The sequence below is a fragment of the Gallinula chloropus genome (genome assembly GCF_964237585.1).
Source record: "Gallinula chloropus genome assembly, chromosome: 6".
Taxonomy (NCBI): Eukaryota; Metazoa; Chordata; class Aves; order Gruiformes; family Rallidae; genus Gallinula; species Gallinula chloropus.
In genome coordinates this window covers 9776687-9802351 of record NC_140091.1, presented here as the reverse complement: position 1 = coordinate 9802351, position 25665 = coordinate 9776687, and the positions used below count along the sequence as shown (strand labels likewise).

The 25665-nt window shown below is 51.5% G+C and overlaps 2 protein-coding genes across 2 annotated transcripts; both read right to left on the bottom strand.

Moving 5' to 3' along the window:
- Positions 1 to 123: 123 nt before the first annotated feature.
- On the bottom strand, positions 124 to 11744 carry LOC311193650 (vitamin D3 hydroxylase-associated protein; the record flags this gene model as incomplete). The annotated part of the gene is made up of 15 exons (XM_084266552.1): positions 124 to 376; positions 670 to 815; positions 1683 to 1791; positions 4007 to 4046; positions 4698 to 4741; positions 5278 to 5377; positions 6057 to 6154; positions 6895 to 7020; positions 7790 to 7914; positions 8546 to 8586; positions 9025 to 9231; positions 9557 to 9690; positions 10012 to 10155; positions 10498 to 10611; positions 11535 to 11744. 15 exons carry the CDS (start codon positions 11742 to 11744, stop codon positions 248 to 250), a joined length of 1767 nt encoding a protein of 588 aa, XP_084122678.1. The 3' UTR covers positions 124 to 247.
- Positions 11745 to 14352: 2608 nt separating this feature from the next.
- On the bottom strand, positions 14353 to 24631 carry FAAH (fatty acid amide hydrolase). Its single transcript, XM_084266416.1, has 16 exons — positions 24452 to 24631; positions 24041 to 24319; positions 22679 to 22792; positions 21885 to 22028; positions 21450 to 21583; positions 20140 to 20346; positions 19740 to 19780; positions 19066 to 19190; positions 18683 to 18808; positions 17491 to 17588; positions 17031 to 17130; positions 16674 to 16714; positions 15822 to 15861; positions 15265 to 15373; positions 14791 to 14936; positions 14353 to 14699 (listed from the first exon to the last, which is right to left on the bottom strand). Exons 2-16 carry the CDS (start codon positions 24200 to 24202, stop codon positions 14571 to 14573), a joined length of 1716 nt encoding a protein of 571 aa, XP_084122542.1. The 5' UTR covers positions 24203 to 24319; positions 24452 to 24631; the 3' UTR covers positions 14353 to 14570.
- Positions 24632 to 25665: the final 1034 nt, after the last annotated feature.

The window sequence follows — 25665 nt, the reverse complement described above, 5'->3', positions numbered from 1 at the left end:
ACTGTAGTTACTGCACTCCTTTGGTCCTTTCTTTTGTGGGTTTTTTTTTTTTACTCAGTTTAACCCTAACAAAGGAGGACAATTTGGACAGAGATGATTTTTTTGCTGACTATTTTTAAGCAGCATTTATTTCCAGATTCAGAGCCTGCAGGCTTCAATCTACTTTGCCTTGTGCTTCAGGCAGAAGGAAGCTGGAGTGAAGGTCAGAGAATGGAAAGCTGTCACAGTGAAGGCAGGTTCCAAGAAATCACGCTCTTCTCTTCGTGCCATGAGTAAGTGTCTCCACCTCCTTCATGAACCGAAGGCAAAGCTCCTCCTGCCACGGCAAGGCCACGCACTGGACGGCTACCGGCAGCCCCACGGCTCCTGCCACAGCCTGCAAAAATGGTGTTGAGTCAGAGCACTGGGGGTGACACATGAGGGAGTGCTGTCTTTGGGCAACATGGGAGGAGGGACAAAAGAAAGACGTGCAAGGGGACAAGCATCAGGCCAGTGTGCAGCAGCCCAGCTGCACTACATTCAGGGTCAAAGCATGGTATGTGCAGCTGCATTACTAAACAAGCTCCCACTCTCATCAGGAGATGCAGAGAAGCTTTAGGACAAAGTGCCAGTGGTGTCACCATGCCCATTGTAGCTTCCTACTAAGACTTAAACTCTCTCCCCACTGACCTCTTTCAGCCTCTTATCCCAAGGGTCCCCATAGTGCCCTCGGTAATGCTTCAGTTCTTCTTCATCAGCTCTTGTGACCGTGCTGACCGGCACCACCCCAGCAGGGAAGTTTAAGACGTTGTATAAATTGGTGTAGGAGGTTGCAGCTGGAAAAGATCACACAGAGCATGAAAAATGGTCCCATTCAGTGTGCTGTGCTAGCAATGACTTTTGGGTGATCATTTGAGTTGCAGGAATTGTGGGCTGGGGTGATTGGACCTGAAGAAACAGAGGAACCCTGATGCTTTCAAAGGGACTTTTGGTGAGGTTGTTTGAGGGCTGCATGGCTGCTGAGACTAGAAAGCCCCATATCTTAGCCTGTCAGTCAGGTGAAGGATAGATCTACTCCAGGAGAAGAGTAGCATTTGATACGATTCTGACAGAGCCTACATCTATGTCTCCCATACCCCAGGGATAAATCCCAGCTATCTTCTCAATATAATCCAGATGTCCTGCTCTGTAACACCATCTTGGGGATATTTGGATTGCAAAGAGCTATTTCTAGAGACAGGGAGACTGCTGGAAGCCATAAAAACCCCAAGTCATAGGCAACAGAGACTTTCTGCTATTTGCCAAGTCTTGGGAAACGTCAGATGGCCACATTAGAAGAACCTGGCCTTATGCTAAGGTCTACCATCCTCTGTCAACTATTCTCACAGGCACATGCTGTGGTGAAAGAGTAGCTCTTGGGCTTTCCACAGGACAGGCAATACAGGGAAAACTCACCCGGGAATGACTGGGACAGATATGCTGCTAAATGCTGCCCCATAATAATCCAAGCACCTGTAGTTTAGATGAGGTGGGGGTATGAGAAGACCCACCCAGAGGGGACCTCTCCTTTGCTTTCTTCCCCAGAGGGAAGAGCAGGCACCACACATGGTTTGGGGAGTGTCCAAGAGACCAAACTATCTTGCTCCAGCTCTGCCCACAAACACCACCATGGATGCATCCAGGGGCATCTCAATGGAGATTACCAAATAGCTTCCCAGCGTAGCCATGGTTAAAGGCTGGTCCCAGCATGGGACAAAGAATCACATCCAGCCTCAGCTTCCTCCATTTGGCAATGAATTCAGTGCGGTAAGCCTAGAGGGAAAGACACAGGAGATGACAAACCATCTGACAGCAGTGGCAGGAGAATGCCCACAGCATGGGAAAAGGAGGGGGAAAAAAAACCCTTCATGGATACAACTGAAACATCAAAATCTGAGCCATGCTTTGAAAGAGCCAATGGATTTTGTTCTTCCACTCTTGGCTTTCTTGCCAGAGTACCGTGTGCTGCCCAGACCTAGACAGTAATGCTAGGGGGGCATCTCAGAGTTGATTTCTTTGAGTATTAACCCAATCTTTCTCATGAACAGTTCTGTTTGAATCTTATCAAATAGGAGATGAATGATAGTTTGAAGAATTACGTCTGACTGACTAAAATGTCAAATTCCCTAAAAGCTTTGGCTGTTTTGGTAGAGGAATCTAGAAGAGATGAATTCAACATATTTTCATGAAGCCTTCTTTCATTCTACATCAGGACACAGGAAAAGAGGCAGCAAGGACAGCTAGGCAAGCCTGAGGTCTTTACCCCTCAAAATGCAGGAGGCACAGCTTCAGGCTCATACTATATATCCAAGAGAGATTTGTACCCTGCTTTTCCACAGCAGTGCTGAACATCAGGCAATGAATTAATCCATCCTCAAAGAGCTGTCCCATTTTGTCTTAACAAACATACAGAGATGGACCACAGTGTGCCTGCTTCTGCAGCCATGCTCTGGCTGCAGGGACACATTTATCTTGTGGCCCAGGCACTCTTCTACACAACTTTCTTACCCCTAATTATCTTTTTAAGAGTTTTTCATGTGTCTCAGAAAAGCTGCAGCCACAAAGCTATTTTCTAGTCTGACCTGAATTTTTATCTGCAGCCTGACATCCTTCCTGCTAGGAGTTCAACAAATAAGCTGGGTTTCCTGGAAATACAATCAGTGTGGCTAACCTGGTTTTTTTTTTGTTCTGAGAGAAAAGCCAATTGCTAGCCAAAGAGTTTTGAATCAGCTTTTGTTTGCTGTAGATGAAAAAAATGTGAGTATGGTTTCATTGAAGTAAAACAATCCAAAATATCCCTGAGGCTGACAAACCATGTTGAGTTTTCTTTCTATTTTTGGTTTGTTTGTGGTGTTTTGCTTTTGGTTTTGTGGAGTTTTTTTTGGTGGGGTTTTGTTGTTTGTTACTTGGGTGTTGGGGTTTGCTTTTTTTTTGTGGGGATGGAGGAGGTTGGGTGAAAGAATCTGTTTTCATCTAAAAGCAAATAACAAATACCCAAGCACTCCCATCAGCCCAGGGACCAGCCAGGTTTGTAGCTTCTCCTCTGCCCTGGGCTCTATCAGACCTGCTGCAAGTGGGGCTGCGTGGCCATCGAGTGACTGGCACTGATGGAGGCTGCGCGGTGTGGGCTGGGGGCACGTTTCTTCTTGAGGAGGGTTGTGAGGGTGTCCCAGGGAACACAGACCCTGCCTTGTGGAACATACAGCTTATTCAGCCTTGCAAAACACCAGCTGAAAGGGGATATGATTGCTCTCTATAAATAGAGTAAGGACAAGGGCGGCAGTGGAACATACCAGAGGGGCGAGGCGTTATTTAAGCTCAAGGACATAAACTGGAAAGGAATAAACAGCATGGAAAATATGAAAGTTTCTAACTATCAGAGCAGGGAAGAGAGGAGCTTACCAACAAAACCAAAAGAAAACGTAAAACTCAGCTGGTTTTAAAGAGGAACTGATCGGTCTGGGTGCAGCACTGGACTCGGTTGCTCGGGAGAGCACGTGCTGTCCCTCTGTTCCTGATCCCAAATGAACTCATTCAAAATCCTCCTAAGCCAAAGAGTTCTCAGTTACAATTTTCAACTCCTGAGGTCTCTGCTCTATAGCTCAAGTGTGGTCTTAGCTAGTGACAATAGCACCTAATGTCTGAAATGAAGGATTTGCACCAAGAGAGGGAAAGAACAAAAAAATGAAGCCTCATCTGTACTGGCTGCTCTTGTGTCATTTCTGCTTAGAAAATGCAGGGCAAAGGATAATCTTTCCTCCCCATCCTTTAGTGTAAATAGAGCCCTTCAAATGAACATCTGTTGCTCTGAGCTCTTATTGCTCCCTGCAAAGAAAAACCCAGCTGCTTTATTTACACATGATCCATTCCCAACCCCAAATACATCTCAGAGCTGTAAGCAATTGCTAAGAAACTTTGGGGCTCTCTCACTATATTCAGTAAGGGGGGAAAAGAAATAATAATACCCCACCCCCCCCCCCCATATTACCGCCACTGCTCCGTGCTGATCCCAGAGGTTTTTGGCAGACCTGGAAAGGTGGCAGAATTAATCAGCTTTGGGACTGTGGCAACAGAAAACAATTAACAAAATGCACAGGCAACCCATTGTTATGGAAACTGCACAATCTTTCTGGGACCGAGCAATAGGATCGCCCAGCTGACCCCACTGGGCTCACACAGGTACATCACAACAGCCTGTGTTAAAAGCCTGCCAGCACGTCCAGGCGCTCTGGCACCTCAGCAGAGGTCATGTCACTCTTCTAAATGCACTTGCCCCTGGTTTGGTGTGTTTCTGCCTCTCTTGGAGGGGCAGGCACTTCACACCACACTGCACTCATGTGCAGAGAGCTCCACATTAATTTGGCATTTGATGCTCCGGGTACCAGAATCCACCTGCTGTAGAAAATAGCCTCTATCTGCCTGTGCTGATCTCCCAGGAGACATCCTAGCCCTGCCAGGATGAGGATCCTCAAGCTCCCAAACCATCCCTGGATGCATACCCTTAGGTAGCACAGTACTAAGCCCAGGTGGTGCTGAGGCCACACGTGATGATCTGGCTCAGCCTGTGCTGCACAGCCCCTTGACAGGGGGTTGCACAGTGAATTGGCATCTACCTGCGTGAACTGGTGGACACATCCACGTGCATCCCCTCTCTCTAGAGCTACTTCAGTGCTGCTTACCCCACTCCACAGAGAGCGTTGAGGTCCCGAGCAATGCGTGGGTACTGGAGGGAAAAAAAAAATTGGGATTAGTCAACAACAGCTGAAATAGCTGGCTACCATGTGACTGCATTTTGGACACAGTTCTTGCCCTAGCAGAAGTGACTCTGAAGAGCAGATGTAGTTTCCAATGAAGTGGTTTTCCTCCCATATGAATTTACAGTTTAATCACAACAACACATGCCCTCTAGACCACACTGCTAGCCATGGAGAGCATCCTCTGGAACTGAGGATGCTGTTTAGATCCTTGCCAGTGGCATCCCCTCTCAAGACCCACTGCTGGGTGAGCAGTGTGGCTCATGGGTTCCTGAGAACGGCTCATATTTTGACCTCCCCATGCAAAACTCACACAGAAAGCTGTCAGACCCACTTCCTAAGTTCAGCCTGGGTTAAGGCAATAAGCGTATTTAAATATATTTCACTGTGAAGCCCATCAGGCACTTCACATGGAGCAGCACAGCACTCTCAGAGGGGAGCAGCATGCAGAAACTTCCTCACCTTGCAGATTTTCTACGTCACAGATACACGCCCACACACTTACTATGGGTTTCAGAAGGATAGACAAGATCCTTTTCACCAAGGTAGGAAGCCTGTAAATATTGAACTGGGATTTCAGGTTGGGATCCACGAGGTCTCCTTTGCTGGAAGGGCAGAGAGTGAAGAAGTCAGGACAAGCCACCAGTGCCGGAGCTACAGCAGCAGCAGTCCTGTTTCCAAATCAGGGTTTGTCTTAAAGGGGAGCTGCTAGAAGACAAAATCTGCCTGTTTCAATCCAGAACACTGAAACAAGAGATGCTTGTGGGATTCAGATGCTCAGATGTCAATGCTCACTGCAGAAGTTAGGGAAAGAAGCACCGGACTGCCTGTGCTGTCAGTGCCATAAAGGCTCTGGAGCACCTTCCAGCCATGGAGCCATGTACGACCCTGGGCATATCCCCCCCTCAAAGTGAGCAAGCAGCTGGGTGGGTATTTGGCTGCTAACTGGAGCTAAACCATTCCACCTCTGGAGGAAGTTGTGTCATGTATGACATTTCCCATCACAAAGGGTTAATTACACACACAAGACCAGTTGCCACAGCACCGCTGACACACTGTATCTTATTACCTACTGTGTCATCCACGAGTGAGAGCTGCTCTTGTGAGCTCCTTGCTGCTCTTGTGAGCTCCTTGCTGCTCATGCAAAATTCATCCTGCCAGAAATCGCTCCTCTGCTGCCCACTATTCAGTTGGCACCCACAAGAATATAAACACTCCTGATGCAGCCACCAGCTATTCAGTGCCAGGTCTCATGTCCCACACTGGAAAGGGGGCTTTACTCACAAGCAGTCCACCACGTGAGCAGCACCATCTGAGAAAATTCCTCTGGTGAACAGCTCGTCTACCACGTAGTCAATCTTGGGTGGCGCAAAGGGAACAAGCTGCAAGAAAACCAGCCCTGTTCAAGAGGTGACAAAGATGGAACCATCAACAGAGCCCTGTGTGAACCTCCCTGACTCACTGGTGAGGTGATTGGGAAGCGATGGGAAGCCTCCTTGCTGCTGTAGGACAGCAAGGGATCTGGGTTAGCAGCATCTGCCCACTGACACTTCCTGTCTCTAAGGCATTAACACACATTGTGACCTGGCACAGGTCAGAAGAACTTCTAGAGGCTTCAAAACACCAAATATTTTTAATTAATTTGCATTGTTGGAAAAACTCCTTTATAGAAATTCCCACTGGTGGAACCGCAGAATAATTTAGGGTAGAAAGTGTCCCGGGGAGTGGGAGGGGTGGGGGGTGTGTCAACTGCTCCAACCACCTTCACACCCACCCACCAAGAAATCTGCATACTGCACTTAACAGCTGAGGGATCATGGAAGCTGTGGTGAGCTTGGTGTTTATAGGAACATCAAACATGAAGGAAAAAACAGTGCTTCATAAAAGAGTAACTTGGAGATATCTGAAGGCAATTCTCCTGTCTGCTAGGCCAGGAACATAAGCAAGATTGCTTCAGTTTGGGAAACACACTGTTGCCTGTGCCTTCCTCTTCAGGATCCTTGCAGCAGGGAAGGACATTGCCTGTTTTACAGGCAGCAAAAGCAGAGATGGGAAGTGACTTGTCCAAACTCTGCAAGGAACAGGATAACAGCTCCAGACAACCACAGACATGAGAACCCACCGTATGCCCTGCGTCCTGGAGAAGCTTTCTGGTCTGCTGGATAGCCCGTTTCATACTGGGTGAGGGCTGGAAGTAGCCGTCTCCTTCATAGTACCCAATCCGAAGTGGCTTTGAGCTGGTGTAAACCTGTGGGAAGAGGAGCCATTACTTGCACACAGGAGACGTACAAGACTGGACCATTCCCAGGGCTCATGGAGGCAGCAAGTGAGATCTCCTGGGTTGGAGGAATGATGGGAGCAGTAGGGCTGGTGGAAAGCTGTGTTGTTCAACGTACAGGCCTGCAAGAGTGGTCCTTGGCATGGTCTTTGTGACCCCACCTCCTACAATGTGAACGTGTCCCAGCTTTGAGAGAGCGGATGTGAAGCACCTGTACAGACCACGTGCCTGGGACACCTGGCTATGGAGAGAGTTCAGGGGATACTCCTCCAGGGCAGCAACAGCTCTGTGTTGTCTGGGTGTCAGGGACAACTGAAAGATCCCAGGATCCAGGTCCTGAGCCAGAAAGACACGATGAGATGGCAGACACAGAGAGCTAATGGCAAAGAGCAATAATTTCTTAGGACAGTGAGCATTAAATCAGGGTCTCTAATTAAAGGGGTGAGGGGTAAATTCCTCTGATCAGGAGAAATCAACTCCTTTCAGGATTGGGCTAGGATGGATCCAACAAGCTTGTTTTGGACATGTCCAGGAGGGGAAAGGGTCAGCATTTGGCTGCCCTCAGTAGGGCAGGACAACCCAGATGCTTCTTGTGGTTGCTCATGCTGCTGCCTCCTGCTCAAGAAGACACTTCCTCTGGCTCCTGTGCTACCTTGAGACATGAAACCAGGCAGCAACCTTCCCAGATCTCACTTTGTTCCTCGGCAAAAAGAGGCATGGGATTGCCTCTGAGCCTTACCTCCTCATCAAAGGGGAGGGGGGGCACGGTGGGGTCCAGGTGGAACATCTCCTCACAGAGCAGTGCCTTCATGCAGAGAGCCAGGCTGTCCACGTCTCTCGCCATCGGCCCCAGCATCCCTGTCACTGCAAACACAGAGGTCCCATCACTGCAGGGAGGTGGGTTGGTGCTATCTCACAGTGCTGTCTTACTGTTAGGATCACAGCATGGAAGATTTTCCATCAGGTCAGGGAAGAGGAACAGGAAATGAGTGTAATGTGCAAGAAGCGAGCAAGGAGATCCAGCAGGAACAATCTGCAAGTCTCAGAGCAGATAAAATCCACCAAGGCTGACCTTCCAGGCCAGGATTCTGCAGGCACAAGGCCCGCTCAAGAGGAGGGAGGACTTCAGCCCTTCTGCCAACAGCAATATTGCTTGGCAGCAGCTGAAGCCAGCAGAGTCTCCTGGCAGCATCTCCAGTGAAATATCCCAGGCCTTTGGTACGCGTCTCATGTGTCTCACTGCTACACACTGCACAGCCCAAACAGGCAGTGCTTCAGTTCTCCTCAGATTCAGCTAACACCAACCACCACCCAGAACAGAAAAAACGCTGCAAAAAGGTAATGGCACAAGGCAGGTCCTCTCTAATCAATCACTGGTTTTGGCTGGTCACAAGACACATGACTGAGCATGCACATCTGCTGCCATTTCATCAGGAGGAGGAGATGTAAGAAGTAAAGGCTTCACAGTAGTAGCATACTACCTGAATGGACTTACCTGATTTCATTCCTGTGATAGAAGAAACCACACCCAGTTTGCTAGGAACAGAACAGGAGAAGCAGATCAGTAGCAGCTCTTGCTGTAAGGCAATGTACAGACTTTCTATTTGGCCCCGAGTCAACATCTAGAAGGGCAAAAGGTCCTACAAAGACTTAGTGTTTTCTAGGGACTAGAGACAGTTTTTATAAGCAAAGCAAGGAGTGGAAAAAATCTGAAAAGGAGATGACCCTGTTGCTTTCAGCATCCTGGCCAGGGAGATAAGTCAGTAGAATAAGCCTCTGCTGTGTTAACAGATGGAGATCACCCCAGGCCGTCAACACAGCCCTTAACCCTGCTGGCACAAGGAAACAGGCAGGTTAGGGTGCTAACTGAAACCTGCAGGAAGCCACGGATGCTACTGCAAAGTTTGATGTGCTGTGGGGACACTTCGCAGCCTTAATGGTGGCTAGAAGGAGAAGATAGATGTTGGGATGTACCTGAGCCTTTCAGCTGTGGGTTTGAGCCCACACAGCCCGCAGAAGCTGGATGGCAGGCGGATGCTGCCAGCTACATCCGAGCCGATGCCCAGGATGGAGCCTCCCCCTGCAATGAGAGCTCCCTCCCCTCCCGAGGAGCCCCCAGGGCTCTTCTTGTGGTTCAGAGGGTTCAGTGTCTGGCCGAAGATGAGATTGCTGCAGTCGTAGCTGAGGGGAGGAAGATCAGCAGGTGAGTGAGGTACTCCTGTCTCTGCAAACCATAAATACAGGGCACACAGCATCCATGCAGGGGTGAGCATGGAATTAATCCCATGGGAAGAATCAGTAGAAAGTAGATTTGTTGAGACAGCTGGATTTAAGAAGGAAGAGGCATCAAGCGTAAGATAAATAATTTCATATTGAACTGGGGTGGCAATTAACTCAACATGCATCATTAGCTTGAAAGAGGGTGGGAGCTGGTGCACACGGGCCCACTCTCAGGCAGCAAGAGTCACATCTCACAACATTTTCACAAAGGTGAACATGTGATTACTTTATCATCGTCTGTGGGATGTTGGTTTTCACGAAGGGGATTGCCCCCTGGCTCTTCAGAACCTGCACAATGACACTGTCTTCTTCCTTCACTTGGCCCAGAAACTTCACCATCCCTCCAGAGGAGACATGGCCCTTGGGGGTGGAAAGCAAAGAACATAAGGTGTCAGGAAAGATGCTGTTTGGAGCTGTGACAATAACAGACACAGGTCCTGATGGCTCCTGTGACAAAGTTCCCACTTAACTTTTCTCATAGACGGAACAGGACCCGACTACCCCAGGGAAAACCAGATCAGAGCAAGTTACAAATTTCTGCAGAGATTTTCATCAGAAGAAAGGCAGGTTTGCTGGTCCCACAATATTTGGTAAGAGGGAACTCAGACAGTGCTGAGAAGGATGGGACATGCTGGCCTATTCCCAGCCCCAGGCCAAGAGACAGAGGAATTAGGGACGCACCTTGCAGTTAATGTGGTCCTTGATGCTGACGGGGATGCCATAGAGCAGCCCCTTCTCCTTCTGCTTCTTCACTTTCTGGAGCTGATCCTCGCAGCCGTGAATGAAGTCTGTCACGCAGTTCACCTCCCGAGTCACCTCCAAAGCCTCTCCAGAACAGAGACAGGTGAATGGATGGACAGAAGGGAGGAAACAGTACTTAAACTGAGTTTTCAAGCTGAAAATTCAGTCTCCTCAAACCACCAGCATTCATCATCCAGACCTTACCTATAAACTTTAGATGTTTCTTGCTGGGATGATTTTCTGCCCTGAACCTCTGTCCTTCTTATTTGCCCATAAACCACCCTTCAGACATCACAGTTCTGACAACCTGTGATCCCCAGCACTGCCTGTTCTCTCACCAAAACGAGCTGGGTTTTTTTTTAATACGAAAGCCTCCATGGCAGATGAGCCCCACAGCATTTCCCCCATGCTGGAGGCATCACTCACTTTGCCCATGTAGGAGTAGAGGACACTTTCTGGGGACAGGGACCCCTCCTTCAGCTTCTCTGCCAGCTCCACCATTGTCAGCGAGAGGATGTGCGTGGTCTGGGTGCCTGGGTTCTGCAAAGGGTAGGAAGTTGGGCGCAGGGGGACACAAATGACAGAAAAGGTTGGTGTTCAGGCTGCAAATCCCCATGTCTAACACCTGCCCAGCAATGATCCCGAATGGTGAATTTTAGAAGACGTTCCCTGTAGAAGCGCAGGCCCCCCACAGAGCACAGCACGTGCTGGGGTGGGGAATTCGCTGACAGGGAATTTGCTGAGTCTATAAAACTAGAATGAAAACATGCAGAAAAATGCCTCTTGGCTGGAGAGTTGCATGAACCTGCAGGAGAGGTTTGACCTGTCTCTGTTTACTCTCCCGCAGGCCCTCACCTCCCCTTCTAACTCACAGGCAAGGTGTCATTAACGGAGGAAAAAAGGACAGGAGGAAAAAAGGATGGGAGGAGCAGCAGGGATTGCTTATGGTTTACAACAAATCCTGAGTAAGGACCTGATCTCCTAAAATCCAGGTGCTTCGTTACCTGGGCACAGGCAGGAGAAAATGTCTTATTTACTGATGTGCAGATTGTGGAGACATGTGAAGCCACCCCCTCCTGCCCTTTACTTTGAGGATGATGGGGCAGAGAGGTCCCTGTGGAGGGGCAGAGATGAGAAGGAGGAGAGAAGAAAGTCTCAGCAGTAGGGACAGATGAGGAGAAAAGAGCATAGGGAGGTCTGGGGAGCTGATTCAGCTGGCCCCAAACTCTGATCCATCTTTTGTTCTCAGGTTTGTATTAAGAAACTCTTCCTTTACGCTGTCTTTACGGAAGATGTTTCTGTGATCAGGGAGGGTGATCACCCTCAAAAAAAAGGTAATGATCCAAAACAAGCATATGCCCTAACCAGCATTCACAGTGGGATCAATCAGCACTCCCCCCTTTCTTTGGTTACCCGATATACAATCCCTTCCTCCCAAACACACTTCCCCCCCGCCCCATTACCTCTTGTTTAAACCTGTGAGCTGCCTTCTCCATTCGCTCCAGGGCCAGATCCCGTGTCCTCCTTGCCTCCTCCATCTTCTGCTGGATCTGCCTACGTCCCAGCCATTTCAAAAGCCCTATGGCTGCAGCTGAACTGCAGAGTAGAGCTGAGAGGGTGCGGGGGTCTCCCCACCATGAGTCTAGGACCTGCCACAGTTGCTCTCGGCTCATGAGTTCTCTCCAGTTGTGCTCCAGCTACAGACACCTGGGTCTCCCACCTTATCCTAAGGAGGGCTGAGGAATGCAGGCTAAGTAGTTGCCTGCTGTGCAAGATCAGCTCTGAAGCAGAGTTGCCTTAACAAAGTCCAGGAATGGAATTTTTAGACCATGGACTTTGAAAGGGTCTGCCTGCTGGAGAAGCACCGTGGGATCAGGCAGAGAAGCAACATGCTCAGCTCACACTGGGTTTGGAGTGGGGGGGGTATCTCCCAAGGTTCTGTCTCCCCAGGACCCTGGCTGCTGCCATACGTGGCTAAGCACAGGGAACAGAGCTAATTAATCAAGCTGAATGTCTGCAAAACCCAGGCCTGGACTGTCCCTACTATACCCACCTCTAATAATTAGCACTTAAGCCCATTAATTAGAAGTGCTCAGCCATCCTGTCTATCCCTTGGGCCACAGCATGTGCGGCCCTTTGAGCCTGGGGTAACGCAGCTCTGCTTGCACTGGGAACCTAGTGCTGGGCGTGAAATTGTACCTACTGGAGATGAGGGCACTCAGGAGATCAAAGAGCATGAAGGTGCAAGGACACCCTGACCCTGGAAAGGCAGCTTTCTGAAGAGGCCCTCAAGGTGCATGACTGCTCTCTGTGGTTTTCAAGCCAAGCCCCTTCTGGCAACCCAGACCTTGGGTAAGCAATTTTAGGAAATTCCCTCTGATGGGCCCAGCACCCTACCTGCTTTCCAGTTTCTCAGCCACTTTCCAACCAGCACAAGGCAAAGGAGCTGGACCACAAAGCTTTACCACATCCCAGGAGCTGCCCCTTAGCATGGGTGCTCCCCACCCCCAGGACTGTCCTGGGGCTTAGCGTGGAAAGGAGGGGCTGAAAAAAATTAAAGCTTCTCAAGGATCTGTCTGCAAGCTCATGCCAAAGGAACAGGGGGTGCCCCTGCAAGTTCATTGCCAAGATGCAAGGCAACATTGCTGTATCTGGAGAAGAGCTGGCTCTGCTCAAGGCAGAGGGTAGCAGTGCTTGTAAGGAGGCTTTATCCATTGCTCTCTGGTGGAGAGGTCTTGTTTGGGGACCAAAAGCTAGTGACAGTGCTGCTTTTATCTTGCCTGTTAAAGGCACATCCCACGGGGTTGTTCCTGTGGCAGCAGGGAAGGTCCTTGTTGAAGAAGCAAAACCTTGTAGAGAATCTGCCTGCTACTTAGAAAGATGAGGAGGACCCCCCTGTTGGGCCAGGGTGGAGAGCAGTAAGAGCCAGACAACTCAGGGTGGAGGTCACCAACCTCTCCCTGCTGACTTGTGGGGCTGTTGGCTTCATTGCCCCATCCCAGCCTTTAGTTTCAGTGCTGTCACACACACCCACCTCCCTCTGCCCAGGCTGGAAGCAGCCTGAAGCTGGCCCCATCTGGCAACCCCAGGGCTGCACAGCAGCTTTGCCCTTGCTGGGTGCTGTGGCCCTTTGCACTGCTCACTGGAGGTCTTTGCTCACAGCTTCCAGTGAGTTTACTGGTTCTGGTCCACTGGTGTCTGTGCAATTTAGACTCCTGCACCCTGCCCACCTCCGTGCCAGTGAGACAAGAGGTTAAACCAACAGAGCCACGCAGCGCTCAGCTCTCCTGAGCATGGACACATGGCCTTGCCTCCCCTGGATTAAGCTCCTCCAGGCTTGAACTTTGAAATTCAGACAGATGAACCTCATCCAGTATTTCCTGTGTGAGCTGAAAACACTTGCAACTGGTGAAAAACTCCACCCCAGATCTTCTGGGTCTTGACTTTAAATAGCATTCAGTCCTGGGATGCCTGGAGCTCCCTCCCTCCCTCGTTCCAAGCTGGGCTGATAAAGGCAGCTTTCTAGGCTGGGATAAACTCCTCTGCCCAGCCATTGAAAAGATTTTGCATGACTGTCTGAAACAATACAGTACAAAAGCCAAACAAATTCTGCCAGAGCTTTGTTATGATCAGCCTGACATGGCTGCATTGAGAAAATGCTTCTCCCTTCCTGGAGCACCCTTGGATACCCGCCAGGAGCATCAACATGCCAGTCCTGGTGCTGGCAGCTGCTAGTGGCTGGAAAATCCCACTGGAAAACCTGGTGTGACATCCTTGAGCTTACACGGGAGGAGAGGGTGAGCAGGGTAGGCTGGCTGTCTGTCAGACCCTGGCACCTCGCTTTACCCACACGCTGCCATGAGCTGTGGCACCTCTGCCCTGGGGAAAGCAGGAATAAGGTGTCTGAAGGACACTGGAGTTCACGATCCCTCCAGCTTTCCGCTCCGAGGCTGCGTGCAGGGTGCCAGCAGCTCTATGTTGTGGGAAGCCGTCCAGCTCCCTCCCTGCTCGCCAGGGCCTGCAGGCAGACTTTGGCCTTGGACTGCTAATCTGTGGCAGGGGAAACACCAGATTTCATCCTCAGGGAACTGAGGATGGAGGGGAAAACCCCTGCTCCTACATAAGCCCATGTAGAAGGTCCCAGGCAAAACCAGTCCCTGTGCCTCAGTTTCCACATTTGTAAGAGAAGGATCATGTTCTTGCACTGCCCTGGGGGTGTTGAAAGAGTTATTAAAATCCACCTCAACCCCCCCCCACAAACACAGAACAAAAATAACAGACTTTCTGATAACAAAAAAATACTGTATTAGGACTACAGTTAGAAGTGCTTCACCACCACGGAGCTCGCCTCATTTTGCCCTTACAACCCAAAACCAGCAGCCAGCCCAGCCACCACCGCATCCTCACAGAGGGGAACACAAGTCCCGTGGGTGAGTCAGGCCAAAGGATGACCTGCAGTGATGCCAGCTGGGACCCTGCTCCAGGTGAGCGTGCGGGACTCAGAAGAATTCATTTTTCTTTGTGCTGAGTGTCTCCACCTCTTTCATGAACCGGAGGCACAGCTCCTCCTGCCATGGCAAGGCCACGCACTGCACAGCCACCGGCATCCCCACACTGCCATGAAAAGCCTGTGGCACAAACAGAAGGGAAAAGGGCAGAGGGATGTCTAGGAAAAGGGATGGGGATGCTTATGTCCCTGGAGAACCTGGTGCTACTCACCTTTGCCAGGGTCCGGTCCCACCAGTCCTGAAAGTACCCCTTGTAGCTCTTCAGCTCCTCCTCATCCTCATCTGTCACCAGTGTGACAGGGACCACGCCAGCAGGGAAGTCCAGGGCATTGTAAAGCATGGTGTAGCTGACTGCCACTGTGGGACAGGGAGAGCTCACAGGACCAGCATGCCACAGGGAAAGTCTTTGCCCCCTCTCTGCATGTGAGCATCCAGCTAGCAGGGAACTTGCACTGGGAACTCAAGGGCTGTGGGGTGAAAACCCACCCCTTGTCTATCACACTCATCAGGGGATTATTCTGGGTATACCCCACAGGCTGGGGCTACCCCAAGAGCCAAGCTCTTCCCACTGCTGCCCAGCACCTCAGGGATATGAAGGGAGAAGGAAGAGTGCTCCCCATTGATACTGGTGGACTGCCACAGCAGGGGCATGCTGGAGGCCAAGGTCTGCAGTCAGCAGTCCTACCTGAGAGCTTCCCAGGGTAGCCTATGCCGAGAGCTGGGCCCAGCATGGGACAAAGCATGACGTCCAGATTCAGCTTTTTCCACTGGGCGAGGAACTGGTGACAGAACTCCTGAGGAGGAAATGAACTGGTGGTCAGCGGGGTGGATGTGCTGTCCTATGGCTGAGGCTCTCCCTGGGTGTCCTTCCCCAAGAGCATCCATCAGTTGCAGGTGAGCTCTATCAGGCCTGATCCTACTATAACCCAGCAACCCAGGTCAAGAGCCATCCCACCACACAAAACACCCTCCCCCCTGCTAATACTGGAGGTGGGGGAAGAACCGAGTGTGGGGGCAAATGGTCTGATATGGGATTGTGAACACGTCTACACTTCACCTTAGTTTTAAACGTACCATGAAATGGCACATCCAAGTAAAAGCTGTTCATTAGTGATGTATGCTCCTACCTCACATCACCAGGGACTTGATCATCTCCTAACCTCAGTGGATACTGAATTTGCCTCTTCCCAAAGAAATATAAAACAAAACCCAGCTATCTAACCCCAATTTGCAATGCTTTACCTCAATTTCATGATGAAGACTCCAGACTTCATCCACTGTGCTGAAAAAGGAAACACAACCAATGAAAGGCATCGAGAGGGGCTGCAAAGAGCAGCTTTAGGGGCAGGAAAGAGCATTCAAAAGGAGATGGGCAACAGGTTAGCTCTGCTCCTGGAGCTGCAGCCAAGGGAAGAGAGGACTCTGGCGAAACCCCAGCTTCACTTGCAAGGGCTGGGGGTCTTACTGCTGCTTCTGCCCATGATGGAGGGCTAAAGACTAATGGCAGGTGTGTGCAGCACTGCTTTGGCCCAAGTGTCCAGCCCTACTACTGCCCTTATGCCGAGGAGGGGGATGCCCAGGCTTGTCATTTCTCAAAGGCCAGGCTGTGTGAGACAGACTGATCCTTTGGTGTGGGGACAGACATAACCACCTTGAGGGCGCAGCACAAAACACACCCTCATCACTGCTATGGGATTCAGGCCCTTTCTCACCATTCACTGCCCAATGCTGACTTTGCAGCCTCCTACACAGTGAGTTCCCCTTCCTTCTGTCTCACGGTGCCACCACAGCACAGCACAGCAGATGCAATACCCAGTGCTGAAGCTGACACTGTCATTCATTCCCACAAGCTTCATCCAGTTCTCAAACAAGAGACTAGGAGCCCCAACCCTCACTCCCATCCCTGGTGCTGGGACAGTTTGCCAGACCCTGCAGGGTTGTGGTGTTGAGATAAGCTGCTCCCGGTTTGCTCCCACCCTTGTCCTTCCTCACACACATGCAGCTGGGACAGTGTCCCTAACATAGCAAACCCTGCTGCTCTCCAAGTCAGAAACACAGCCCTTCTCACAATTACCCAGGCTGAGATTTACTCACTTTGTTCTCATGCTTCTTATGATACCTGACAATCGAGGCACCTGCAAAGCAGAAAGAAGAAAAAAAAAACCCAAACCACACCAAAATCATTGACATTGAACCCAGCCCTGTCCTCTGACACAGCTCTGTCACAAATATAAGCTGTTGACTCTGTGCTTGAGGGCAGGACTTGTGGACTTTCCACGAAGTGGGGAGAGGAAGAACAGAAGTAGCATCGCTACAGTTTGGATGTGGCTAAGCACAGCCAGGAAGCAGCACCCAGAGACTTATCTATGCCACAGTCTTATAGCAATAAGAGATGAGTTATTTGCCACCCAGTGCTTAACCCCATCTAGGGTAGGAAGAAATGGACCTTACAAAGGGTTTGGTGATCCAGGAGAGGAGAGATTTTAGCCAGCGCGGTGACTTCGCCACCCAGAGGAAGAGCCCCAAGCTGCCGTTCTCCAGCTCCCCTTTGCTGGAAGAGAGGAGGGGGTTCAGCTGCTTTAGGAAGAAAACAGTGGACCAGCTTCTGTAGATCCAACCCCTCTGAACAGCCCAAAGTGGCAAAAATAGGTTTGGTCTATTCCTCTGGGCTCTGGTGGTTCTCATGGTATGTACAGGACATCAGCATCCAGTTTCCCTTCATCTGCCAAGGGCAGTGACGATCCCCAAGAGACTCGAGGTTAAACTGAACCACCTGACAATAAGCTGCCCAGTACCCACCATTGCCTGCGCCCAGCAGGCCTGTTCCCTGTATCCAGATGCTTAGCCAGACCCCAGGCCCAGTTTCATAGGGAGGCACTGATCACACCGAGCTGCTCCAGGCTACACTTACAACTTCTTGATCAAGGAGGCACCCCCATCTGCAAACATTCCTCTGACGCAGAAGTTAAAGACCACGTGGTCCACATTGGTGAGCTCGAAGGGCACCAGCTGGAAGGACAAGAGAAGTCAGTGGCACAAGCACAAGGAATCTGTATCAGGGAAGCCACTGAGGGCTTGCAATGGGCTAAGTTGGGATGAGGTTTTCCTGACAAGCCCTCAGGAAAGGCTCTTGGGCATTTGAAGCCACCAGGTCATTCCCAACCCATCCATCCTCCCCTGAAAAAGCAGTTTTCCCTTTGAGTACCAACTGATAAATCAAAAGATACAGGATGGGTTTGGCCCCCTGATGTCCAAGCAGCTCCAAGGCACAAAGATCCCTCCAAAACTGGCAGTGGGTGACAGAGAGCAGGAGTCTGTGCTCCCCACTTCACTCCTGATCCTTGTGCAAGGATGAGGGGGAGGTGTGCAGCCACAGCCGTGCCTCACACAGAGGAGATGGCTAGCTGAAATGGCAGAGAGAAGGAAGGAGACACCCCAGAAACCTGAGATTCTAGAAATAGGTCTGGGTCAATACGGGACTTCTTGGCTCTAAAAGATACATCATCTCTAACTGTCCTTTTATTTTCTACTTGGGTCCTGGTTTCTAGATACAAAAACAGGAGGTGGCTTTCCATGCAGCATGCAGTAGATCCATGGAACTGCTTGCCAAACGACACGATGCAGAAGAGGTGAAATTGGGTTCAGGATAGACTAAATAAATGCTTGGACAACAGATTATCACAGCCACTGAAGAGAGGTGGTCTGTCAGGCTCAGAAAACATGCTGAGCTGACAGTAAGCATGTGCCACCAGGACCTGCCTCAAGGAAACTGCCTCAGGACCTCAGGGTTGTACAGCACCTAGCACAGTGTGGATCTCAGCCTAAATGCACCCACTCTACAGACAAGTCATGCAGCAGTTTGTCTGCTCTCTAGCGCGTATTATGGATCAAGGCAGGCTCCCTTTTGTTGTTCACCAGCACCTAAAAAGCACTGAGATCCTGCTGAGCAGGGAAATCAAGTTGCAGTATGAAGAATCTCTCTTTTCCATAAGCAGCTATCTATTTCCATCGAAGCTGTGGGAAACTGAGTGGATTCCAGACCCTGCCACAAGAGGAAGGAAGAATAGATGCAGCATGACTGCTGGGTTTATGCAACATCCTACCGTGTGGCCGGCATCCTCCAACAGCTGCTTCGTCTCCCGAACTGCGCGTCTCATGGCAGGACTTGGCATGGTGAAGAAATCGGTTTCGTAGTAGCCTATGCGGAGGGGGTGCGTGCTAGAGAACACCTGCAGAGCAAGGCAGAGCACCAGCTGGGAGGATGTCAGTGGCATCAGGAGCCAACAGTACACCCACACACAGCATCAGGAGTGAGCAGTACACACAGGGTGAGTCTGGAAAGTGGCACGTCTCTTGCCCATGTGCCAACCCACAGCACGTGGCACGTTAGGACAGGTCCTGGAAGGCTTCCATGCGCCACTGACATCTTTACCCTGAGTAACAGCAGCTTTTCTCAGAGACCTTTTCCCCCTTTGAGGTCCTTTACCTCTTCATTGAAGGGAAGGGGGGGCACTGTGCTGTCCAGGTTGAACATGTCCTCGCACAGGAGCGCCCGCATGCCCAACGCCAGGCTCTCCACATTTTTTGCCATTGGCCCCACTGCTGCAACCACTGGAAGAGACCAGAAGAGAACATTCATGATTAGGGGTCTTTCAAGGGCATGTCCTGCAAAAGCAGGATCTCTTGGCATCATTTTGACTTAGTCTAGTGTTGACAACAGTTCTTCTTTGAGAATTGGGCAGGTGCCTTCCCACTGCTATGGACCCAGAGTTGTTATCCATCAACATGTGCCCTGATGTCTCCATTTCATGATTTACAAAATTAAACAGAAGACTTTGTTGATCACAGCACAAGGATAACATAAGATTCCCCCCAGCTTCGACTACTAATCCCCCCTTCTGTGAATCAGTGACAGATGATGCAGCAACCTGGGGTTCACAGGGTGTGTTGAGGTTTATGTGTTACACAAACTTCTCCTCATGGCTCAAGTATGTTCTGGTTTCTCAAGAATCACGTATGGGGGTGGCTCTCTGAAAGAGTCCCTGAGAAGGCACCTGCTTCCCTCTCTGATTGTGTTGGAGAAGGTCCCCCATGACCATCTGAGGGTCCTTCTTACCCCTGCCCTACTGCCCTCCGTGGGGCACAGCCATCAATTCCTACCTGCCTTCTGCCCGAGGACACCAGAAATGATTCCTTTTTTACTGTGAAGAAAAGAGATGCACAAAACACAGCAGCTGAGTAGGGTTCACCATAGGGAAAGGCTTTCTGCCTTAAGCAAGTGATAATGAAAGCACGGCCCGCCCTTCAGAGATGCAGACGTCAGCAGAAGGTCAGGAACAACCACCCCCTTAGCATGCAGACGGAGGTTTCCTCACCTCTGTTGTGGAGGAACCAATGCTTCCTTCCATATACATCCCAGAAGAGGCTGGGCAGGAGGGAGAAACAAGCCCTTCCCAGTTCCTCCCAAGTTTCCCCTTGCCCACAGAAGCATCCCAGCACAGCGGTTGGTAGGGTGGCAGCTGGGTCTCACCCAGAGACATCACTGCATTGCTTGGAGTACCTGAGCCTGTTCCCAGTAGGTTTGAGTGCACAGATCCCACAGAAGGCAGCAGGAAAACGCAGACTCCCTCCTACATCTGTCCCAAAGCCCAGGATGGACCCACCTCCTCCTACAAGTGCCCCTTCTCCACCAGAGGAGCCTCCAGGGCTTCTGGTGTAGAGCAGAGGGTTGAATGTCTGACCAAAGATTAAGTTCTTGCAGTCATAGCTAGGGAGAAAGAGAGAGAAAGTGCAAACAAGATTAATGTAGATATCTGCTGGTGTGGACCCCAGTCACAACAAAAAGACCTTCAGAAATTAATTAGGTACTTCACTGGTTGTTATATTGACATCACTTAGTCTGAGGGAGCTTCCCAAAGCTCCCATGAAGACCACCAGCCTTTTCGGGGCAGCCCCAGGACCTGGATTCACTGCCAGCTTATTTCATTGTCACCAAACCCTCCCCAGACAGACCCAGCAGCAGCACAGATACACTGCGCCTCCTGGAAAGGCTCCCCATCCATGCAGTGCCAAGTGCCACAGGACATCCAAAGTAGCCCACCTGGAGCAGGTCCAGGCCCCCCAGCTTGGAGTGGAGGGGGACACACTGCTGAGCCCCTGCTTGGGAACAGGCTGAATGCCATCTGCAGTGATATTCCAGCACCAGATGTCCCCACGAACTGGTGTGAAACCTGATAATCCCTGGGGCAACCTCTTAGTGTGGGTTTTTTAAAGCGTGGTCAGTCACTGCTGTGGTGCTGTAAGGCATTTCACAGGGCTTGGTGATCACTGGGCAATCCTCAGCCACGCAGGAGCTCTGCCAGAGTTCACTTGGCAGGACACAGGGACACTAGCAGGGGGGCTGCAGAGCAGGGACACTAGCAGAACACACCTGACCTCACCCCATATCAACAATGTCAAGAATGGGCTCACCAGATATGGCAAGAGGTTTGGGAGCAGGATAGTTGAAGGTCGGTAGCTTAACTAGCTAGCAGCCTTCCCCACCCACATGCTTGCACTGTTAACAGGACCACCTCTGAGGGGTTAGTTTTAAAGAAAAGTAGTTTAAAACCACCTTGCACAGGAAAAAAGGGCCGGGATTTCTTTCCCCTCCTACAACCCCTTTTGTTTCTTTACTTCATCTGAAACTAGAATTAATTTTCACCCTGAGAGCAGAGGTGTTTACTCCTTAAAGTAAAACTTAGAGACACTAAGAATGGGAACCAGGAGTTGCTATTTAAAAAGAGATGGGGATTGACTTAGACTTGGTGGAAACCCCCACCTGAGATGAGGGAGGGAGTTTGTGCGGAGGGCAGGGAGGCACCCACCTACCTGATGAGTGACTGAGGAACGTTGGTTTTGACAAAGGGGATGGCTCCCTGTCTCCTGAGCACCTGCACCACCACGCTGTCCTCTGCCGCCGGTTTATTGAGGTTTTTTATAAACCCTAACGTGGAATCATGGCCCTGGGAACACAGAACAACGAGGTTTCCAAATGGAGGATGGCAATTCCCCCTGCCCTGTACTTTTATCTCTCTATATAAGCACATGCATGCATCTCCAGTAGCATCATGCCCATGTTGCATAGCACACTGGTGGGAGATCTGACCAGCTCTCTTTTGACTGATAAAGGAGATGGGCAGCGAAGCTCATCATCTGCCAGGACAGACCATCCCACATCAGCTATGACAAAGTCCAGGTAGACATTGAGGTCACACTTCAAGCCACAGGGGTCTCAGGATACACGTGGTATCACGCTGGCGGTACCTGGCAGTCGATGGAGTCTTTGATGCTGACAGGCACTCCATAGAGCAAACCCGGCTTCTCCGTCAGCTTTGCCTTCCGGACCTGGGTCTCGCTTTCCTGCAGGTACTCGGTGATGCAGTTGGTTTCTGTGGTGATTTGGACAGCCTTGGGGAAAGCAGGCAGAACTCACAGGTGAGACGGAGCCTATTGCACAACAGCCTTCTGCTCTTCCCCTTTTCCCACCTCCCCATCTGGGCAGCTGGTATCAGGGCAGCCCTTCCTGTTCCTTCCCAAGCCGTTTTCATGCCCAGCTCCAAAATGTGTCTGGACACAGCAGGGCACAGCACCTGCTGGTGTGTGACAGATAGGGCCATGCACCCCAGAACACCAAAAGCTCTTCACTGAGCTCTTGGGGTAGCACAGAACGATAACCCCAAAGTGAGAACCCAGGGGGTGATCAGGGCATTATGGCAAAGCAGAGAATGAAAGTGAATCGTTGAGGTTTCACAACCTATCTGGGGGTGCAGGGCAGACAACAGCAGCATTCTGCAACTTCCCTGTAGTGACAGCCGTCCCTGGGAAGGTATGGGCTCCCCCAGGGAGGTATGGGCTCTCCAGATACACTGAGCCTGCAGCTCCCCTCTGTTCCAAACCAAGCCAAGAGCTCATCCCTTGCTTGAACAAAAGCGCAGAGCAGCCCAGCACTAACCAACAAGCGTTGACAGCTCAGCAGCATTTGAACCTTGTGCTAGGCTTCTCCCAAGAAAGCCATCCCACCATGGCTGAGACGTTGCCTCACCACCCTCGCTCCTTACCTTGCCCAAGTAGGCATAGAAGACATGCTCTGGAGGAAGGGAGCCATCACGGAGTTTCTTGCAGAGCTCTGGCAAAGGCAGAGAGAGGATGGAGACGGTCTTCACAGAAGGATGCTAAGGGAAAGGTTGAACAGACATGACACACCTCTATCTCAGCTGGTGGGTTCCTGCTCTCCCCGTAGTACCCACTATACCCCATCCACAAGTATCTGCTGTTCAGTGGCCAAATACAGTCAGTACCTGCCTCAAACCCACAATCCTGCTCCTACCCTGACACCAGCGAGCATGACACGAACCCTGCAAGGCCAGTGATAATGCAGGTTTGCTTTCTGAAACCTTCTCTCCTTGGCCAGACCGGCCTCACCAAGCACCTGCTGCTGAAGACAAAGCCTTTTATAAAGTCTTGTTCAGACAGGTCTCGGTCAGGCCTGGGGGAGCTGCTTGGTGCAATGTTCTCTGCTAAATTACAGTGGGAATCAGTGGCATTGGTAGGCACATTGCTGGACCTGGTGCCAGCTCTTCTCCTGACATCACCATGGTATCCTACACACCAACCAAGGAGCCCCTTGGCTGACAACAAAGGGGTCATTTTTTGAGGGGGGGTGGGGGAAGGATGGGGGAGAGGGCTTGGGGGAGCAGCAGAGATTTCCCAGCCATCTAATAAATATCAGGGTCCCAAGCTGAACCCCGACCCCACTCCAATCACAGGCTGGGGCAGCTTGATGGGACCCCAGTGGGTACGAGGCGGCCGAGCCGGTCCCCTGGGCACCGTGCCTTGTGACCGGTGGCATCGCATCCCGTCCTCTCGGGCTGCGCGGCTGCACTTTGGCCTCTGCTGATAACACAGTGCCTGATAACCTCCCTGCCACCGCTGCGGCTGCCAGCCTCAGCCTGCTGCCATGGCGGCAGAGGCCGGCGAGCCCTCAGACGCGGGGCTGGGGTTTTCTCCTCCCCGCCGCTCGCCTGCGCTGCCGCCCGTTATCCCCCCGCTGCACCGGCTGCCCTGGGAAGCGCGTCTGCTCCATCCCTGCTGCGGGGACGATGCGGCTGCGCCGCCGGCGGCGGGGGAAGGCGCGCACGAATAGATAGGGAGGAAGAAAGTAAAACTAGCTCCGTGTTACGAGCCGAGATGCCGTTTCGCTGCCGGGCCGGCACTGCCCTACCCCCGTCCCGGCACATCCACCCCCCACCCCCCCCCGCCAGCAGCTGTCCCTTGCAGGGGGGACACCCCACCCCGCCCGCAGGAAGGGCTGCGCCAACCGCTCCCCCCGGGGCTGTGACACGGGGAAGGGCCAGGACTAAAGAGCCATCACCGAGGCAGCCCCGGGGGGTGGAGGGGAGAAGCGCGTTTCTCGCACCCACCTGCTCCCGAAAGCGCTGCACAGCCATCTCCATTTTCACCAAGCTCCGCTCCTGCCTCCGCTGAGCCTCCTTCACCTTCCTCCAGAGCCCGCTTCGCCTCCGCCATCGCAGCAGCAGCAGCAGCAGGCCGGCAGCCGAGCAGCAGAGCAGGGGAACCCGCATGGCGGGGCTGACCGGCCGGGCGCCCCGCTCCTCCCGCTCCCGGCGCCTCCCCGCTCCCGGCCGGGTCCAAGGACACCCGCTCCTCGATGGGAAGGTGGGGGAAGAGGGAGGCAAAACCTGGCGAGGATTCCCGGGCGGGAGAGAGAGAGAGCGCCAGCCAGTCAGTCTGGAAAGGGATTTCACCAGTTCGCTGCGGTTCGGGCAGGGAGGGGATTTGGGAGCTGGAAAAGCTCCTGGATAAAAGCTTACCCCTCCCTGTACTGGGTGGTCTCTCTCTCTCTGATAAGGTTTATTTATTTCTCCGTTCCCCGAGCGAGGCTTTGAACTCCCTGTAACGTTTCAGCCTCTCTGGGAGCAGCCTTGGCTAGGAGCATCAGGGAGGAAGCTCCAGAGGTACCTGGCTCCTCCGCGTTTCCTGAAGCCGAGCAGCTGCGTGGGGAAAAAAGAAACAATAAACAGCCCAGCCGGTGCCCATTCGAGCCCACCCCATCAGCGTGGGCGTGCCTGTGCTCAGCTGAAGGCTGTGGCTTCCAACATAGAAATTTGGCATCCCTGCTCAGCCTGGGGAATGCTGGGGCTTTGCCCTTGCTTTTGAGGAAAACTCCAGAATAATTTGTCTCTAGCCTCACATGGGGTCTGTCCTTAAAAATTAAAAAAAAAATTAAAAATCTGCACTGCTTGGAAAACTTCAGGAGCAAATATTTAAAACTCTAGGAGCTGCCAGTTTAGATGCTGCCTGTAGGATTGTGAAAAACCTGTTGGGAACTTCTCTCCCTCCCCTTACCTCCCAGCAGTGCCTAAGCCACCCTGGGCAGATACTGAGCTAGAAAATGCAGTGGAGGGGTACATGACCCCAGACCTGATTTTCCTGGTGTTACTGCTCAGGTCACTGGCTTTAGTTTAACCTTCCAGCCTCAGGGCTACTTTAACAGAACCCAGGAGGTTTGCACCAGAGCCTGTCTCCCCAGAGCGAGATGCTGTGCTGCACATACACAATGTCCTGGCACTCTCTGCTGAAGGATGTTGAAGCCTCAAAAATACTCAGCGCTCACTGATCTTGGGTGGCCTGTGGTTTCTTACTCTGCATTTGAGGATGAGCAGCTCCCCATTATCTGGGTCAAGGAAATTACATGCAAGAACAACGTATTTCCCTGCTGTTTTACACTCTTTTTTTCTTCCTTCCCTCCCACTATTTCAGTCTGTGGGGCTCGCAGGATTAGACAGTAAGTCGAGCTCCCAGGAGCACTGAAGTCCTGTGCACAAGGACTATGTGGGGCACAGGAATCTGCAGGGTGAGCGGGGTTGGTGGGGATGCTTTTGCAGTGAGCCAGAAGGATGAGATCAGCTTAATGTCAGTGAGAGCAGATGCTGTGATCCTTATTCATTCTTTCCCTCCCTCCCTCCCTGGAAGCTTTGACTCACCTCGGTTGTCCTGGTCTCACCCAGTGACAGCACAAATGCCA

Bases quoted from the DNA above. Each gene is read 5' to 3' on its own strand.
- FAAH (XM_084266416.1), bottom strand. From the start codon at position 24,202: ATGCGGGTTCCCCTGCTCTGCTGCTCGGCTGCCGGCCTGCTGCTGCTG. The intron at 22,793-24,040 runs GTGGGTGCGAGA...CCTTTCCCTTAG, and splicing joins TGCAGCGCTTTCGGGAGCAG to CATCCTTCTGTGAAGACCGT. The intron at 18,809-19,065 runs GTAAAGGACCTC...CTTGCTCTGCAG, and splicing joins CCCTTCCCTTCAATGAAGAG to GTGTTCTCTAGCACGCACCC.